At 39.9% G+C, this 20,813-nt stretch overlaps 1 protein-coding gene across 5 annotated transcripts in view; it reads left to right on the top strand.

The window, feature by feature from the left end:
• The window catches only part of LOC149201974 (pre-mRNA-processing protein 40A-like), a 441,059-nt gene extending 420,767 nt beyond the window's left edge, over positions 1–20,292 (top strand). For 3 of the 5 annotated variants that reach the window (XM_089403064.1, XM_089403063.1, XM_089403061.1), the window contains one exon: positions 18,137–18,168. In XM_089403064.1, the coding sequence (XP_089259190.1) occupies positions 18,137–18,141 (5 nt within the window). In that variant the 3' untranslated portion in view covers positions 18,142–18,168. Of the gene's footprint in view, positions 1–18,136; positions 18,169–19,756; positions 19,802–19,906 lie in introns of those variants that run through there. The other 2 variants (XM_089403058.1, XM_089403062.1) reach the window with 2 other exon arrangements.
• The last annotated feature ends 521 nt before the right edge of the window (positions 20,293–20,813 follow it).

Raw genomic sequence — 20,813 nt, 5'->3', positions numbered from 1 at the left:
GTCAAACACCTGAGCTGGACAAAGAAAGTGCAGATCGGGATTAGAAGTAACAGGTTGTACATATTACAACTAGAATCACCAATGGCACTGATAGGCAATCATGGAGACAAGGATTTGAATGAACTATGGCACAGAAGAATGGGACATTTGCACCATGGATCAAGCCAAATCTAATCTTAGCCGTTGATTAGAGATGTAATCTCGGTCGTTGAAGAACCAACAGGAAAAGTATAAGAAGAGGCTTGAGGGTCAGTTGGAGAACATACTGAGGGAGACTAGTTAGTTTGATTTCTAGAGCAAGGTTTGCTGAGCAATTCGAACTAGTGGTTTGGATTGCAGCAAGAGCTAGCGAGTACAGAACAGAGAGGCAGGAACAACACCAGAAGATCAGCGCAGAGATTAGAGAGGCAGACGCAGAAGCAGCAAGACTGCGCAATCACTGGAGGGCCTGCGTGGGTGACGCAAAGAGGCAGCAGCTGACGCAGAGTCCAGCAAGTCTAACGCTAAGTATGGGGGAGGGTGTTGGAGGATTTATCTCTGTTGGGTATGCCAGTATGGCACCCAGTTGTACTCAAGAATAGCTGATCAATAAAATACTCCTCTGCTGCACTGATTTTCTCGCATTGGGTTTTTTCGGCGACAATTGTCCAAAATATCTGTGTCGATGTGTTTGATTCTTGTGCATCTATTTGTTTCTATATTATGGTGTGATGTCTGTAGCAGAATTTATTTTAATGTTTACTGAAGGGTTTTTGTAAATAACTTATTGGAAAATAAGTAGGTAAAAGAAATCAATTGTTGCAGTGATAGAATTTTCACATGGTATCAGAGGAAGTAATCAGAGACAGGAAGGGAAAATCAATTATGGTTCAAGACCATGATGCAGAGGCATCTACATCAAGAGACTCGCACAGATTTTCAGAAAATTGCACAAGAGACAGTAATTTCGATTTCTCTATGTTGGCTTCCAGATTGGAAGAAGAAGTTGCTTGTGTGACAAGCTCTGCATCATCAGAGGTATGGTATATAGACAGTGAAGCCTCCTGGCATATGACGGGAATCCGGGAATGTTTCTCAAATTATTAGGAGCAAAGGATGAATTTTCAGATCACCATGGGGAATTAGGCAAAATGTACTCCAATAGGGAAGGGTACCATAGTTTTTCAAACAGAAACAGGAGAGTGGTTTCGTGCTACCAACGCACTACATGTAACAGGACTGGGGATGAACTTACTTTTCGTATCGCAACTTCAAGGCAAGGGCTATGGCATTTTCTTCATCAAGGAGAAAGTATACGTCAAACACCCGAGCTGCATAAAGAAAGTCCAGATCGAGATTAGAAGTAACATGTTGTACACATTACAACTAGAATCACCAATGGCACTGATAGGCAGTCATGGTGACAAGGATTTTAACGAACTATGGCACAGAAGAATGGGACATTTGCAAGATGGATCAAGCCAAATGTAATCTTAGCTGTTGATTAGAGATGTAATCTTGGTCGTTGAAGGACCAACAGGAAAAGTATAAGAAGAGGCTTGAGGGTCAGTTGGAGAACATACTGAAGGAGACCAGTCAGTTTGATTTCTGGAGTGGGGTTCGCTGAGAAATTCGAACTAGTGGTCTGTATTGCAGCAAGAGGTAGTGAGTACAAACAGAGAGGCAGGAACAATACCAGAAGATCAGCGCAGAGATTAGAGAGGCAAACACAGAAGTAGCAGGACTGCGCAATCACTGGAGGGCCTATGTGGGTGACGCAGAGAGGCAGCAGCTGATGCAGAGGCCAGCAAGTCTAACGCTAAGTCTGGCGGAGGGTGTTGGAGGATTTATCTCTGTTGGGTAAGCCAGTTTGGCACCCAGTTGTACTCGAGAATAGCTGATCAATAAAATCCTCTTCTGCTGCACCGATTTTCTCGCAATGGGTTTTTCCGGGGACAATTGTCCAAAATATCTGTGTTGATGTGTTTGATTCTTGTGCAGGTATTTGTTTCTATTTTATGGTGTGATGTCTGTAGCAGAATTTATTTTAATGTTTACTGAAGGGTTTTTGTAAATAACTTATTGGAAAATAAGTAGGTAAAAGAAATCAATTGTTGCAGTGATAGAATTTTCACATGGTATCAGAGGAAGTAATTAGAGACAGGAAGGGAAAATCAATTATGGTTCGAGACCATGATGCAGAGGCATCTACGTCAGGAGACTTGCACAGATTTTCAGAAAATTGCACAAGAGATAGTAATTTCGATTTCTCTATGTTGGCTTCCAGATTGGAAGAAGAAGTTGCTTGTGTGACAAGATTTGCATCATCAGAGGTATGGTATATAGACAGTGAAGCCTCCTAGCATATGACGGGAATCCGGGAATGTTTCTCAGATTATCAGGAGGAAAGGATGAATTTTCAGATCACCAAGAGGAATAAGGCAAAATGTACTCTAGTAGGGAAGGGTACCATAGTTTTGCAAACAAAAACGGGAGAGTGGTTTCGTGCTACCAACGTGCTGCATGTCATAGGACTGGGGATGAACTTACTTTTCGTATCGCAACTTCAAGCCAAGGGCTATGGCATTTTCTTCATCAAGGAGAAAGTATACGTCAAACACCCGAGCTGGAAAAGGAAAGTGCAGATCGGGATTTGAAGTAACAGGTTGTACAGATTACAACTAGAATCACCAATGGCACTGATAGGCAGTCATGGAGACAAGGATTTGAACGAACTATGGCACAGAAGAATGGGACATTTGCACCATGGATCAAGCCAAATCTAATCTTAACTGTTGATTAGAGATGTAACCTTAGTCGTTGAAGGACCAACAGGAAAAGTATAAGAAGAGGCTTGAGGGTCGGTTGGAGAACATATTGAGGGAGACCAGTCAGTTTGATTCCTAGAGCGGGGTTTGTTGAGAAATTCGAATTAGTGGTCTAGATTGCAGCAAGAGGTAGCGAGTACAGAACAGAGAGGCAGGAACAACACCAGAAGATCAGCGCAGAGATTAGAGAGCCAGACGCAGAAGCAACAAGACTGCGCAATCACTGGAGGGCCTGCGTGAGTGATGCAGAGAGGCCCAGTGCTGACGCAGGAAGACAAGAGCTAACACAGAGGCTAGCAAGTCTGACGCTAAGTCTGGGGGAGTGTGCTGGAGAATTTATTTTTGTTGGGTAAGCCAGTTTGGCACCCAGTTGTACTCAAGAATAGTTGATCAATAAAATCCTCCTCTGCTGCACTGATTTTCTCGCATTGGGTTTTTCCGAGGACAGTTGTCCAAAATATTTGTGTTGATGTGTTTGATTCTTGTGCATGTATTTGTTTCTATATTATGGTGTGATGTCTGTAGCAAAATTTATTTTAATGTTTACTGAAGGGTTTTCGTAAATAACTTATTGGAAAATAAGTAGGTAAAAGAAATCAATTGTTGCAGTGATAGAATTTTCACATGGTATCAGAGGAAGTAATCAGAGAGAGGAAGGGAAAATCAATTATGGTTCGAGACCATGATGCAGAGGCATCTACATCAGGAGACTCGCACAGATTTTCAGAAAATTGCACAAGAGACAGTAATTTCAATTTCTTTATGTTGGCTTCCAAATTGGAAGAAGAAGTTGCTTGTGTGACAAGCTCTGCATCATCAGAGGTATGGTATATAGACAGTGAAGCCTCCTGGCATATGACAGGAATCCGGGAATGTTTCTCAAATTATCAGGAGGAAAGGATGAATTTTCAAATCACCATGGGGAATAAGGCAAAATGTACTCCAGTAGGGAAGGGTACCATAGTTTTTCAAACAAAAATGGGAGAGTGGTTTCGTGCTACCAACGTGCTACATGTAACAACACTGGGGATGAACTTACTTTTTGTATCGCAACTTCAACGCACGGGCTATGGCATTTTCTTCATCAAGGAGAATGTATACGTCAAACACCCAGGCTGGATAAAGAAAGTGAAGATCGAGATCAGAAGTAATAGATTGTACAGATTACAACTAGAATCATCAATGGCACTGATAGGCAGTCATGGAGACAAGGATTTGAACGAACTATGGCACAAAGGAATGGGACATTTGCACCATGGATCAAGCCAAATCTACTCTTAGCTGTTGATTAGTGATGTAATCTCGGTCGTTGAAGGACCAATAGGAAAAGTATAAGAAGAGGCTTGAGGGTCAGTTGGAGAACATACTGAGGGAGACCAGTCAGTTTGATTTCTAGAGCGGGGTTCGCTGAGAAATTTGAACTAGTGGTCTGGATTGCAGCAAGAGGTAGCGAGTACGGAACAGAGAGGCAGGAACAACACCAGAAGATTAGCGCAGAGATAAGAGAGGCAGACGCGGAAGCAGCGGGGCTGCGGAATCACTGGAGGGCCTGCGTGGGTGACGCAAAGAGGCCCAGTGCTGATGCAGAGAGGCAGCAGCTGACGCAGAGGCCAGCAAGTCTGACGCTAAGTCTGGGGAAGGGTGTTGGAGGATTTATCTCTGTTGGGTAAGCTAGTTTGGTACCCAGTTGTACTCAAGAATAGCTAATCAATAAAATCCTCCTCTGCTACACCGATTTTCTCGCATTGGCTTTTTCCAGGGACAATTGTCCTATTTGTGTTGATGTGTTTGATTCTTGTGCATGTATTTGTTTCTATATTATGGTGTGATGTTTGTAGCAGAATTTATTTTAATGTTTACTGAAGGGTTTTCGTAAATAACTTATTGTAAAATAAGTAGGTAAAAGAAATCAATTGTTGCAGTGATAGAATTTTCACATGGTATCAGAGGAAGTAATCAGAAAGAGGAAGGGAAAATTAATTATGGTTTGAGACCATCATGCAGAGGCATCTACCTCAGGAGACTCGCACAGATTTTCAAAAAATTGCACAAGAGACAATAATTTCGATTTCTCTATGTTGGCTTCCAGATTGGAAGAAGTTTCTTGTGTGACGAGCTTTGCATCATTAGAGGTATGGTATATAGACAGTGAAGCCTCCTGGCATATGACGGGAATCCGGGATTGTTTCTCAAATTATCAGGAGGAAAGGATGAATTTTCAGATCACCATGGGGAATAAGGCAGAATGTACTCCAGTAGGGAAGGGTACCATAGTTTTTCAAACAGAAACAGGAGAGTGGTTTCGTGCTACCAACGTGCTGCATGTAACAGAACTGGGGATGAACTTACTTTTGTACCGCAACTTCAAGGCAAGGGCTATGACATTTTCTTCATCAAGGAGAAAGTATACGTCAAACACCTGAGCTGGAAAAAGAAAGTGCAGATCAGGACCAGAAGTAACAAGTTGTACATATTACAACTAGAATCACCAATGGCACTAATAGGCAGTCATGGAGACAAGGATTTGAACAAACTATGGCACAGAAGAATGGGACATTTGCACCATGGGGCTCTAAGAATTCTCAAGAAAACTGTAATAGGAGTTCTGGATCTTAGTACAAAATGAGATGATGTATGCAGAGGATGTGCTCTAGGAAAGTATGCCAAAGCGGCATTTCCTAGAAGTAAAAACAAGGCCAAGAGTGTACTAGGATTGATACACTCAGATATCTACAGACCTATGTCCACTAAAGCTCTTAGTGGTGTTGAGTACTTCATCACCTTCATTGATGACCACTCACGGAAAACTTGGATTTATTTTTTGAAAATCAAGGACGAGGTTTTCTGTCGTTTCAAAGGATTCAAGTCTCGAGTGGAGAACCTGACAGGGAAGAAAATAAAACTTTTGCGCTCAGATAATGGTGGAGAGTTTGTCGATAAGGGCTTCATTGATATTTACGCTAAGGAGGTTATCAGAAGAGAGTGGACAACTCCTTACAATCCGGAGCAGAATGGAGTAGCAGAAAGAAATAACAGGACTATCGTGGAAGTAGCTAGGGCCATGATGTATGATCAGGATATGCAAAAATTCATGTGGGCAGAAGCATGCAACACGACAGTCTATGTTCAGAATAGAACTCCTCATTGGGAATTGGGCAAGATTACTCCAGAAAAAGTTTTCACAGGGAAGACACCTAAAGTCATTCATTTCAAGATATTTGGCTTAGAATATTGCCGCATACCCGAGGAAAAGAGGAAGAAGTTGGATCAAACTACAGAGAAAGGATATCTAGTGGGATGTAGTGAGAACGCTAAGGCATACAGAATCTATCCTCCAAGGAGCAGAAAGGTAGTAGTTCGACGAGATGTGAAGTTCATGGAGGATAGGGCATTCAGAAAATCTCGAGAAATGGCTTCCGAGGAGCAGTCAAAAGATGAGTCGTTGGTGAAACCACTTCAACCAACGGAAGTAAAGAATTCTTCCTTAGATCAAGAAGAATCACAAGAGGAGGATGAGCTAATAGAAGCACCTGCTACCAAAGGAAGAACGAGCAGGGAACTTCATCATATTCTGCGAGATGCAAAGGATTTCATTGGTGCACTAAGAAACAATAAAAGGGAGCGAAAACGGCCAGATAGATATCAAGCATTAGTAGCTCGGGATGGGGAGCCTGCCAGTTTTCAGGAGGCTACTCAACTTCAGGTTTGGTTGGATGTGATGGTAGAGGAATACAATTCCGTAATGGTAAACAATGTCTAGGAGGTAGTGTCGACGCCTCAAGATAGATCGATGGTAGGTTCGAGATGGATCTACAAGATTAAATACGCTGCAGATGGCAGTGTGGAAAAATACAAAGCCAGGTTTGTGGCTAAGGGGTATGCTCAGAAGGAAGGAATTGACTACGAAGATACCTTCGCCCCAGTAGCCAGGTATACATCTATTAGAACCATGATATCTCTTGCAGCACAGATGGGATGGGAGATTCAACAGATGGATGTCAAAACGGCATTCCTGAATGGGGTGATAGAAGAGGAGGTATACATTGAATAGCCAGAAGGCTTTGAGACACATGAGAAGAAGTCTCATGTATGCAAATTGAAGAAAGCCTTGTATGGGCTGAAACAGGCACCTAGAGCATGGTATGGTCGAATTGATGGCTACTTGCAGAAGATGGGATTTGTCAAGAGTGACGTAGATCCAAATCTCTACTATCTAGTTGTAGAGAATGAGCCTCTAATCCTAGTATTATATGTGGATGATCTCTTCCTGACAAGATCATCCAGGCTCATCGGGGATTGCAAGAAGAATCTAGCCACAGAATTTGACATGAAGGATTTGGGACAGATGCATTATTTCCTGGGGTTGGAAGTTTGGTAGCAAAAGGGGGAGATCTTCCTTGGACAAGGGAGATATGCTACAGAAATTCTAAAGAGATTCAGGATTGTAGACCCATGGCTACTCCAATGATCACCAACTGGAATAAAATCAATGCATCAAAAGAAAAGGATGTTGATCCCACCATATACAGGCAGCTCATAGGGTCCTTGATGTATCTGATCAATACCAGGCCAGACATTTGTTACGCTATCAATACCCTTAGTCAATTCATAGTGGAATCGAAGAGGGCGCACTAGGTAGCAACCAAACATGTTCTCAAATATATATAGGGAATAATTGATTATGGACTCTTCTACACCAAGAGTAAGGATATCAGATTGAGTGGATTTACTGATGCACATTCAACTGGACGTTCAGTGGATCAAAAAAGTACCTTTGGGTACTGTTTCAACATTGGATCGGGAATGACCTCTTGGTGCAGTAAGAAACAAAAATCTTAGCTCTGAGCTCAGCTGAGGCATAATATATGGTTGCAAGCATAGCTTTGTGCGAGGCCAAATGGCTTAGAAAACTGCTTGTGAACCTATTTAGAAAAAAGATGGAGACGACCAAGGTCACGTGTGATAATCAGAGTTGCATCAAGCTCTCTGAGAATCCAGTATTTCACTATCGGTCAAAGCATATTGATATTTGGTGTCACTTTGTCAGAGACTGTGTCCAACGAGGCGCTGTACAGTTGAGTTACACTCCTACAGGAGAATAGGTGGTAGACATCCTTACCAAGGCCCTTGGAAGAACAAAGTTTGATTATTTCAGGGAGAAGATGGGGATGATAAAGAATCCATTTCAGTAGCAGAAATGGGTATGATGTTGCAGTGCAGTAGCACGATGCAGCATGATGAGAAGAGGTTGTGGTGCAGATGTAGTGTTGGGAAGAAGGACCAGCAGCAGCACGGATGCAGAGGGAGTTGTAGTGCAGATGCAGTTTTGGGAGAAAAGACCAGCAACAGCATGGATGCAGCGGGAGCTGTCGTACAGATGCAACAGTGGCAGTGGTGAGCCAGTACAGGATGCAGCAGTGCAAAGGATGTTGGGCAGGGAGTCCTAGCATTAGCACAGGTACCGGTGTCGTATAATCAGAGTGATGCTCAGTGTGGAGTATTACTAGAGCACAGTCCTCGCTAAGAGGGAGTGTTGATTTGGGGTAGCATCGGATGTGCTCTAGCCATGAAAATTGGTGGAGAGGCTAAAGCACATGAGATCTCCAAGACCCAGAAATGGTTTGGGCAGATTCTACCCAGTTTAGGAGATATTAAAATAATTAATATTTTTAATGGAGTTCCTAAGTCTAAACTTAGGAAAAATAAAATATTAATGGGTATTAATATAAAACTGGGTTAGAAGGTTCCAAAAGACATGGATCAAGCCAAACCTAATCTTAGCCGTTGATTAGAGATGTAATCTCAACCGTTGAGGACCAACATGAAAAGTATAAGAAGAGGCTTGAGGGTCAGTTGGAGAACATACTGAGGGAGACCAGTGAGATCTATTTCTAGAGAGGGGTTTGTTGAGAAATTTGAACTAGTGGTCTGGATTGCAGCAAGAGGTAGTGAGTACGAAACAAAGAGGCAGGAACAACACCAGAAGATCACCGCAGAGATTAGAGAGGCAGACGCAGAAGCAACAGGATTGCACAGTCACTGGAGGGTCTGCATGGGTGACGCAGGAAGGCAGGAGTTGACGCAGAGGCCAGCAAGTCTGACGCTAAGTCTGGGGGAGGGTGCTGGAGAATTTATTTTTGTTGGGTAAGCCAGTTTGGCACCCAGTTGTACTCAAGAATAGCTGATCAATAAAATCCTCCTCTGCTGCACTGGTTTTCCCGCATTGGGTTTTTCCGAGGACAATTGTCCAAATATTTGTGTTGATGTGTTTGATTCTTGTGCATGTATTTGTTTTCGTATTATGGTGTGATGTTTGCAGTAGAATTTATTTTAATGTTTACTGAAGGGTTTTCGTAAATATCTTATTGGAAAATAAGTAGGTAAAATAAATCAATTGTTGCAGTGATAGAATTTTCACATAATTAGCCTCTCAAGAGGGTTGAAATGATAGATAAGTAGCTAGAATGGTTGTTGGAAGGCCAAATGAAGTCCCTCATATGCCAAATGAAAGAGGAGGGCTCCAACAATAGTGATAAAGAGGGTGGCCCCTTGATCTCCAAGCAAATGACCAGTGGTGCTCCCAAATGTTTGTGGGGGCATAAGAACATCCTCATGGATCTCCAATTGAATCGAACAAGGATGTGCGCCATCTGTAAGGGCTAGGACGATGATGCAAGCCCTCCCTTGTCTCCCTGTGTGAGACAAAACCCCATTTGGGCCCTGGGTGAACTGCCAAGTGTGTGGTGCAAGTGTCTAGCCAGTTGGGTAATGTGGTCCAAGTGCATCATCATCATCAAATAAATGGGACACGAGCAAGCAATTAATGGTGCAGAAGGATTGCAGGAAGCATACTCAGTTCATTCGCATACCTCTCCAAGCTTCAATTATAGGTCCCATGTATAGATCTTTTCCTCCAAACCTCCAAGAGCACGCAACACATATTCATCTAGATCCAACTCCTTGTACTTTTCAGTCAATAAACTATGCTTGGCCAGGACCACGCTTTTATTGGAGGCCGGCTGTGCATCACGAGTTCTTTCTTCAGTCGTCAAATCTGACTATGTCGAAACAAATACATCTTCACAATTCAGCCTTCTAGCAGACCAGTAATCGAGTCGTTCTCTCCTTGGTTTCTATAGTAGAGGAATTTGGTTTATCGAGTTCTTGGAGTAACAAATCGACCTTCGGCAGTTTAATTCCACGGCTTCAAAAATATGAAGTTGATCTCTTTAGATAATTCGGCCATTCGCACCCAGAATCAATTTGCAATTTAATGAGGCTCGGCTTCACAAGATGAATAGTTGGCCATTCAATTAATTTCTCAACTCAACCCCTCAAATAATTTTTGACAATAGTTTTTTGGGTTCGAAACCAAAGTAAAATTAAACGAACTCAAGTCAAATATGTAACCAAGGCCCCATATTAAAATAATAAACATTGGAAACAAATAAAATCATACGCCCCTTTGGAATTTTCATATGCGCGACTCACGTGTAATATTGGGCCAGTTTTGTCGAATTTTTATTATGTCGGCAACAATTTGCCAGAAAGTTCATTGCACATCCAATGAGAAAATTTGTCGAGTAAATTCTCATTTCTCTACAGCGGAAATCCTTGAACTTGTCCTCAAAATCAACCCACAAATTGATCTGTAATAAAACCCTTAGGCTAGTAGGAAAACCAGCTATGATACCATTGTAATATCCCTAATGGAAAATTTGACAGTAGATACCAGAAATGAACTTGAACAACAAAATAATCACAAATGGACACACAATCAGCGATTTGATGCACAAATAAATGCCACTAAAACCACTGAGCCATTTTATTAATCCACTGGAAAGAGTACATCAACATGAAGGAATAATGGAACCTGGGCATGCCAAACAAGCAGAGCAAAACCCAGAAAAAGGTCTCTGACCAAAATGATGTATGACCTTGGCAATGATGTAGACAGCCTAGTGAGAAGACTGTTGCAGACATGCTCTCTCCAAACTCCAATGAAGCACGGTGAGATTTCTAGGTGAAATCTCCTCAAGAGTGTTGGGTTTTCATCCAACACCCACTAGCAAACTCAAGGGTTTCCATCCTAGGGCTATAGAAGCTGGGAACTAGGTTCTCCAAACCTCATCAACAGAAAATATCGACAATCCAAGTTGTTCTCAAATGGTCTCCTCCTCCTCTTTTATAGATCTGATGGACCCCTCTAGAAACCTTATTTTATTATTATTTTAATCATCTAGCACTTTTCCCCTCCTTTAGTTTTTTATTAAAACACCATTTTGATTAGGGAAATTGGTAAATTGGCCACCATCCTCCTCAGGCTACTAAAAGTCACTTCCCACCATCTTATACTATAGATCTTATTGTTCTGGTTCCAACAAGATATTACATTAAGGTGTTCCATCAAGTATCTCTCTCGAAATGCCACCTTAAGTGTAATGAATTGAGTTAGGCTCAATAATAATCGTTTTTTCCGAAAGTTGTCAGAATGCAACGGAACAAAAGGCAAGTTGTGCGAATGATGGAGTATGCCAAGCGAATGCCATTGGACCTCATAAAAACTCCTCAAAACCCCTCCAAAAGCCCCTAGACCAGTTGATGGAGTAAACCTGCCCTTGTGACCTAGCTGCCTCCAACCATGGAAGTCCATCCTAACCACGCCATAAAGAAAACCAGAAAAAGGAACATGACAGAAATGGAATGGCATATGCATAGGTGTACACGTAAGTTATGCCCATTGCCAAGAGGGAAAACCCTATAAAGTGAAAGAGATTGAATGAAGAAACATAGCCTGGACTGTTGGAGAATCTAAGTCAAGATGACATTAATGATTCTTCTGAACATGATAACTGCTTGTGATGTCTTTCTACTTATTAAGATTATCTTCTTCTTATTATTATTATAGTGTGTTCTTCTATCATCAAATAGCTACCAAAACAAGAAGATCAACAAGATACAAGTACACAAGATGTAGGCTCCAAGCCAGGGAAAAACCTCTTCACTTGAGAGGAAAACCCTTCAATCTCTTCTTATAGATTCTTATTGACAAATACCAAGACATTTGACCAACACTGAAACCATTCCAAGACCAAGATCAGCTTCTCAATAATGTGCTTGCTTTACTACTTTCCAAACCCAGCAAAATCTCTTTTGGGACCACTTCGATCTCCAGCCACATATTTTTGGCCCTAACTGCAGATCTGCAACTTCGGCCCCTCGGCAGCAACTGCTACTTCGCACGTGGGAACTAAAACTGCTTCTTCTTTGCCTCCAGCAGCCTCGCTTGACCTAATTTGTCTTCTTGATCTAGAAGGGGACTTTTGTTGGCCTTTCCTTCAACCATTTTTCATCAGATCGAACCCTCACAACGAAACCCTAGCCAAGAAGCATAAACCCTAGTGAAAAGCTATAGAATTTCAGCCCTCTGCTTCGCACGTGTGGAGAGAAAGAGAGAGAGGAACCCAAAACACTTCTTCTCCTTCTTGTGCCTTCTTCGTTGCCCTTTTCTACTTCTTCCTTCACATGAGAGAGAGAAGAAATGAGTGTGTCCAAATGAGGTCAAACTGTCTCTTATATATAGGTCTTCCCGGGGTACGAATTCCAGCTTCTAGGCCAACTTGATAGTCTAGCAGGCCGACTTGGTCTTGGAAGGCTCAGTGAAATACAAAAATAATTATTTTTACAATTTACAACATGCTCGATGGGGTCTTCATATTATGACAATTTCCCTATTCGACTTCTTGACCTAGGAAAACCCTAGAAGCAATTTCAATTAGTGCTTCACCTATAAAACAAATTTCTTTGGGCAAGAAACCCAAGCTCAACAATAATAATAATCATTTCTTTCTTTTACAAAATACAAGAATCAAAAGTACATTTCATATTTATGAAGACCAAGCCTAGTTACACTTTCTTCAACACTCCCTCTTAACTAGGGAGGTATTCATAAATGGTACATGGCTATTCTCAATACTGAAGAGATCTCATAAGAAGAGTCAGACTAGTAATCCATCTATATAGCATCATTATAACCAACATTGTCACATAGCAAGGCCTTGACTAACAACTCTATCTATCAATAGATCAGAGCACAATGTTGGTGAAACCAATGATTATAGACACCTTCATCATTGACTCTCAAGGTACATACCCACCTGGGTGTTCAACAAGTATGACCTTCTTAGATGCCCTACCACATCCTCAAAGAGTATCGGATGCCAAATGATTACTCAATCCTCCATTCTTTCTTCCAAAATGAAGACAAGAATGATGTGTCTATCTCTCCCTCCAACTAGGGAAGATATGTCAACCAATCCAAGCTTGTTTCTAAAATACACAAGCTTCTTACTGGCAAGAGATTTTGTCAAAATATCAGCAATTTGATCATCCGTTGGGGATATACTCCATCTTCAGTACACCATCTTGTACCAACTTTCGAATGTAGTGGTACTTGTTGTTTATGTGCTTCGTCTTATAGTCTTACCAAATATCAGGTCCTTAGATAGTCTTATACAGCTGGTATTATCACAATGTATTATGGTATGGGCCAACAGTCCTGCAAAAAGATCAGATAACATCTTCCTTAACCAGATCGCTTCCCTGCTCACTTCACAGGATGCAATGTACTCCGACCTTAGCACTACTTAGAGCCATTGTCTCTTTCTTTCTACTCATCCAAGAGACCATGGAGGAACCCAAGCTAAAACATCCTCCTATACTGCTTCTTCCATCCTTCTCACTGCCTCCCTAATCAGAATCAGTAAATCCTTCTAGATGAACATCTTTTCCTCTTTCATACTTCAGGCAGTAATGGACGGTTCCTTGTAGATATCTCAGTATATGCTTGGCATCTATCCAGTGATCATGTCTAGGCTCCATTTGAAATTGACTGAGAACATTTACTGCAAAACATATGTTTGGCCGAGTATTCACCAGATAAATCAGGGAGCTAATCAATCATTTGTACTTAGTAGGATCCATTGGACTAGTTTTAGAATTCCTTAACATCTTCAAGTTTGTGATCATCGGAGTTGTCATGGATTTGCATTCCATCATATCAAACCTTTTGAATAGCTCAATCACATACTTACCTTGTCCCAGGTAGATTTCATTCGGTTCCTGCCAAACTTCCAGTCCTAGATAATAATGCATAAGTCCTAGATCCTTCATATCGAATTCAGCGGCGAGCAATTTCTTACATTCTTGAATTCTACCTTCGTCACCAGTTATTAGAAGATCATCTACATATAGAAGAATGATTACAGGTTCATCATTCTCTACTTTGATGTAGAGATTGGGATCTGTCTTGCTTTTCTTGAAACCCAACCTTTGCAAATATGCATCCATTCTAGCATACCATGCCCTAGGAGCTCGCTTGAGGTCGTAAAGTGCCTTCTTCAATCTGCAAACATGAGTTTCTCTATCCTTCACTTCAACATCCAATGGTTGTTCTATGTAGACTACTTCATCTATGGTACCATTCAAGAATGTTGTTTTGATATCCATTTGATGTACCTTCCATCCCATTGATGCTGCCAAAGATATCAGAGATCAGGTCGTGGTATACCTTGCTATGGGAGCAAAGATCTCTTCATAGTCAATGCCTTCTTCCTGAGAGAATCCTCGAGCCACGAATCTAGCCTTGAATTTATCTATACTTCCATTTGCAGCATGTTTGATCTTATACAGCCACTTAGAGGTTACCATAGATTTGTTTTCCGGTCTTGGGACAATTTCCCAAACTCCATTCTTCATAATAGATTGGTATTCCTCATGCATTGCATTCTTCCATTCTTGGTGTTTGGCTGCTTCTTCGAAAGTGGAAGGTTCATCTTCAATGAACTTCAACATGTATGTTGCATATCCTAAGTATCTTTTTGATTTCTTGCTCTCCCTGAATCTTCCTCTTGCAGTGTGACCTTCTGCTTCTTGAAGTGTAGAGGTTAACTAGTTAGGTCTCTTTCTTCTTTCAGGGAGAGAGATTGGTTCATTGGGCCTTCTTCTTCATGATGAGAGACTTCTTCTTCCTTATTAACTTCTTCCTCAAAGATAGGAAGATCCTCCTCATCAAAATCAGATGGGAGATCTTTGGATTTCTTGAAGGCAATGATCTCATAAAAAATTTCATCTCTGCTTACTTCTATTTGGTGTCCTTCCTTTATGTAGATCTTGTAAGCCTTGGAAGAGTTGCTATATCCAACGAATATTCCTTTCTTGCTTGCGGGATCTAGCTTTCTTCTTTTGTCCTTGGGAATGTGAATATATACAGGACACCCAAATATTCGAAGATGATCAATATTTGGTTTCTTCCCAGTGAAGACTTCTTCTGGAGTTATATTTCCAAGTGACTTGTGAGGACTTCTATTTTGGATGTATACTGCAGTCTTCGTTGCTTCTCCATATAGAAATTCCAGTAGATCTTGATCATGGAGCATAGCCTTGACACTTTCTTCTATAGCTCTATTCTTTCATTCAGCTACTCCATTCTGCTCGGGATTGTATGGAACTATAAGCTCCCTCTTAATCCTAGCCTCCTTACAAAAAGCAATGAGTTCTTTGGAAGTATACTTGCCTCCATTATCTAACCTTAGAATCTTTATCTTTCTTTTTATAAGATTTTCTACCTCTGCCTTGAATACTTCGTCCTTGGATTTAAGTAGATAAACCCAAGTTTTCCTTGAATGATCATCAATGAAAGTAACATAGTATAAATGACCTCCAAGTGATTTATACATGGGACCACATACATCAGAGTGGATGAGATCTAAAATCTCTTGAGCTCTAGATGTACTATGTGCAAATGGTTTCTTTGCATTCTTTCCCAGAGCACAACCTTTGCAGACTCCTTCATGTTCTTCTTTGAGATTTGGTATCCCATTTGCAATGGAGTTTAGAGTTGTCAAGATCCTGTAATGAAGATGGCCCAATCTTCTATGCCAAAGTTAACACTATCTCAATGTGGACAAGTGCTTGACTTAGAGGAGATGAGAGTCTGTAGAGTCTTCCTTCTCGAACTCCAATGGCTCTAGCTTTTCTGATGCTAGAATCTTTAGCCCAAACCACTACTTTACCATCTATAAAAGCAACATTATCTCCTTTTTCTTCTAATGATGAAACAGAAATAAGATTTTTGCACAAATCTAGAACATATAGAATGTTGTTGAGAACTTGAGATGAATGTTACCTCCTCCTTCTAGCTCAATTGATGTAGATCCAATGCCTTTTACCAGATAGCTCTTGTTATCATCAAGCTCCACAGAGTATGAGGACTTCCCTTTGGATAGGGTTTTGAGTTGATTGTGATATCCAGTCATGTGTCTTGAAGCTCCACTATCTATCACCCATATATTTTCATCTTGAAATGTTCCGGTGAGGGCTGAGAACAATCCTTCATTCTTTGAAGATTTGAGATCTTTGGAAGAGGAGACTATTCCATACTACCTTGAAACTTTGCTTGATGAGACTTGCAATGATGAACACTTCTTTCAAGCCTCTTCATAGTGGAGTTGACCTTATTCATGCCTTGTGCGAACCATAACTTTGATACCATGTTGAAGAATCTAAGGCAAGATGACATTAATGATTCTTCTGACTATGATAATTGCTTGTGATGTCTTTTTACTTATTAGGATTATCTTCTTCTTATTATTATTATAGTGTGTTCTTCTATCATCAAACAGCTACCAAAACAAGAAGATCAACAAGATACAAGTACAAAAGATGTAGGCTCCAAGCCAAGGGAAAAACCTCTCCTCTTGAGAGGACAACCCTTGAATCTCTTCTTATAGATTCTTATTGACAAATACCAAGACCTTTGACCAACACTGAAGCCCTTCCAAGACCAAGATTAGCGTCTCAATAATGTGCTTTCTTTACTGCTTTCAAAACCCATCAAAATCTCTTTTGGCAATACTTCTTCGACCTCCGGCCATAGATTTTCGGCCCTAACTGCAGATTTGCAGCTTTGGCCTCCAAGCAGCAGCAGCTACTTCGCACGTGTGGACTAGAACTGCTTCTTCTTTGCCTCCAGCTGCCTCGCTTGACCTAATTTGTCTTCTGGATCTAGAAGGGGACTTTTGTTGGCCCTTCCTCCATCCCTTTTTCATCAAATCGAACCCTCACAACGAAACCCTAGTGCAGAATTTCAGCTCTCTTCTTCGCATGTGTGCAGAGAAAGAGAGAGGAAGGAACCCAAAACACTTCTTCTCCTTCTTCTACCTTCTTCACTGCCCTTTTTTGCTTCTTCCTTCGCATGAGAGAGAGAGGAAATGAGTGTGTCCAAATGAGGTCAAACTGTGTCCTATATATAGGTCTTCCTGGGGTACGAATTCCAGCTTCTATGGTGACTTGACAGGCTAGCAGGCCGACTTGGTCTTGGAAGGCTCAGTAAATTACAAAATAATTCCTTTTACAATTTGCAAGATGCCCGATGGGGTCTTCATATTATGACAATGTCCCTATTTGATTTCTTGACCTAGGAAAACCCTAGAAGCACTTTCAATTAGTGCTTGACCTATAAAACAAATTTCTTTGGGCAAGAAACCCAAGCTCAACAATAATAATAATCATTTTTCTTTCTTTTACAAAATACAAGAATCAAAAGTACATTTCATATTTATGAAGACAGAACCTAGTTACACTTTCTTCAACGTGGACAAAGTTGCGGCTGCCACAAGGAGAGGGGGCAGAGAGAGAGGGAGCCCTTCTCGTGATACAAATCAATAGTGCAGATGTCAACACGAATTGCCTGCTAGATAATGTCCTTTAGAGAGTGGCCTTGGAAGAGATAGTTAGGGTATTATAGAAAGAACTCTTAAAGAATAATGTATCATTTTCAAAGGGAGAGGGAAAACCCTGTTGTGTCAAAGATGATATGTTGTTACCTCAAATAATAAAGAGAAGTGTTTTCTTTCTTTTCTTTGTTATTTTACTTGTTCACTTGTATCTCTTATTTTCTGCTTTCCGAGTAGTTTTTTGTACTCTTATGATTTACTATAAGTGATTGTAATTGCTATTCCCATTGAGTTACTTCTTTGGTCATTTATTGGACTTTAATAAAATTATCTCATCTTATCTGTATACTCATTTCATCATAGATTGTATCTTCTTACCCTCATTTGATTATATTCCATTGTATGAATTTGAATTGCAATAAATTTGTGCATTGTCACCTTTATGTTTGTCTACCCTTATGGGATGCAATTAATTTATTTTTACCTGCAGATATATTCAGAGCTCAGAATGCTCTATACAACCAACTATATTTAACTTCCTATGTCTAATTTGTTTTAGTAGCAATGTGTGATAATAATACTGGTGACAAGCAGATTAATAAGGATGCAGACAGACTGTCAATGTACTAGCCTTTCCTAGAGTGGAATATTATTTGCAATGTACGGATATTTCTGTACTAGCAGCTTCCAATGAGGTTCAGGTAAGCACGTCTTTGGCTAAGAAATTGTATATATTGTGGGATGTGACTATCAAATTTATTTAATGTGTCATTCTTAATGTTGGGCTTACATTTTTTTCCCGTCCATGGATTTTATTCCCATATTCATGTTATTTCATATTATTATATATATCCATTGTGACAGCCATTAAAATATTTTATATTCTGTACGTAGAGAGAAACCCATTTTTTATAGTTAGACATCAAATTAATGAATTTTGTTTTTGCCATACATTTATGTCTCTGTGCAAGTTATTTCTGCTCTGTGTATAAGTTATCCTTAATTTAGATCTTCCATTTGCATGCATTGCATCATATTACACAGTTCAGGAAACCGTTACACCCTTCAAAATTCAAATATTTTGGTGAATGCTTCTCGTCCCAATTTACTTATTGCAATGACTGTTGCAAGGTTGTCCTTTTTTGTGTTAGGATACTAGTCTGAAGGAACTGGCCAGTATCATTTTTCCTGTTGAATAAACATTCCAGTGAATATTTATGGTCTTCAACTGGTTGCATGTTATATTTCTGTTAAAGCTGTACAATGGCAATGAAAGGCAATACCAAATGATGAGGTGATATTCACATTCACATTCTTGTAGAACTCAACAGGATGTTTCTCTTGCTTTTTTCTTAAGCGTTTGATAAGTTTAATATTTATTGTTGAAGCTGATTCTAAAAGAGCATTTGTTCCTTATATGTTTATAATATTTTGGGTTTTCTTTCATTTCAAAGTGATCGGCTATCATTGGGCTCTATCATGTCCCATTTTAGCCATTTAAACTCTTAATATGTGCTACCCAGGTTTCTATGCTGTATAGCTTGAGATACATCTTTACTGTGAGTGTATCCACATCACAGAAAAGGCTGGTTCAATCGTCTCCCTTTTAGGAAGGATTTATTTCAAAATGTGCTGCATTTTGATTAGATAGGAAAGAATCCATACATTGGACAACTCAGTAAAAATATTGATATTGTTTTACCACACACTAATTACAAGTTAGTTTTTGTTTGTCACTCACTTCAATTAAGAGAGTGAAATGTAGACATCCAAACTTATTTGATTCCATCTACTCTAATTATGTTCAACTTTGTGCATCGCGATGCAGTTGATTATTCTTGTCAACAATCATGATTTTTAAGAAATTTTGTCCAAAATTATTGCTTTTCATGTGGTCGAATCCTTCGGTCATGTTCTCTATTAGGTTATTCCTAAACTTACGTTTTGAATGATTAAGTATTTCCATTTTAGTTTAAAACCTCACTTCTTCATCATCATCGATAGTAGGATGGCATTCTTTGTGATCATGTACTTTTACAGGGACACCATATCAATCAAAAGGGTAGGTCCAGTTTCTTTTATCAAACATTCAAGCATGTTCTGTAAGATATGCACTTTACGTCAACAGAATAAAAGGGAAGTATGTGTTTGTGGGATTTTGGTACAAGTGATACATTTAATCACTAACTGCCTCTTTGCTTTAAACCTAGTTAGATGAAAGAATGGTTGCGAAGGGTATGAACTCCATTCCTGCTCCAGGTAACTTTCCTCTGTTCTTAAAGGAGTGTATGATTGCTTATAACCAAAGAGGATGCCTGATCTGGTTTATTCTAATTGCAGATTTTGCTCATCTTTCTGTGACAGATCATTTTTAAAAGTTTTGGAGACCTAAATTTGAAGCTACAATTTAAAAGTAAAAAAAAGGAACTTTTGTTAGGAAGGGAAACAGTTTTCAGATTGCCTGGAAATGCAAAGTCTAAGGTGAAAGCAATTTAATTGTTTTAACAGCAACGACTTGATCTGGCATACGGCTCAAAGGGAAGGAAGCTGAGTGCAAATGAATGTATAGAATCTTTATGCTTTGCATATTGGACTCATTGAACTGCAATGGAGTGATTAGAAGCATAAAGAAGTATCTAGCTTATTGGTGTATCTGATAAGGATTACTGTGACCTTTTCATGCATTGGTAGTTTCAGTTTGCCAAAAGGACATCGACTGTAAAACATTAGTTTATGTAGATATGGAAAATTTTGTTATGCTAATATAATATCAAGAGTTTTTCACTTTGTGGGTATTGCCTATCCTTATATCAGTTTGATCTAAATATCGATGTAAAGAAAGTTGCTTGATGTTAGAACATAGAAATGTCTAGTTCTTTGTGATTTTGCATGTCAGTGACAGTGGCTATATATAGCAGTTAAGATTTCTGGGGTGCTCTGTATATTCTGTTTTAAAGTGGAAGCATTCAAGTGACTTTAGTAACCTTTTTTAAGATCTAAGCTGGCCATGATTGTGAGTACCACGTACTATAGTGCACGACCTATATTGTAATTCAGGTCTTGGCTTTCATCATTCAATTTGGCTTGCCCTTATTATGCTCACAAACAGGCCATTGCTTACTTATTCACTAGAGTATCTTCCCACATTCCATCCATAGTTTCTTTTGTTTAATTTAAAAATAAAAATAAGAAAATCACGAAAATGTAAAAAAACACAAACTAAAAACATTTATTGTTTTCCTTTGCCTTCTCCAGGCTTGTACCATTTGAG

Source organism: Pinus tabuliformis, chromosome 2_1, assembly GCF_031772625.1.
Source record: "Pinus tabuliformis cultivar Carrire ecotype Pingquan chromosome 2_1, CPIR1, whole genome shotgun sequence".
NCBI classification, from domain to species: domain Eukaryota; kingdom Viridiplantae; phylum Streptophyta; class Pinopsida; order Pinales; family Pinaceae; genus Pinus; species Pinus tabuliformis.
The sequence above is the reverse complement of the archived record's forward strand: the minus strand, read 5'-3'. Positions and strand labels throughout refer to the sequence as shown.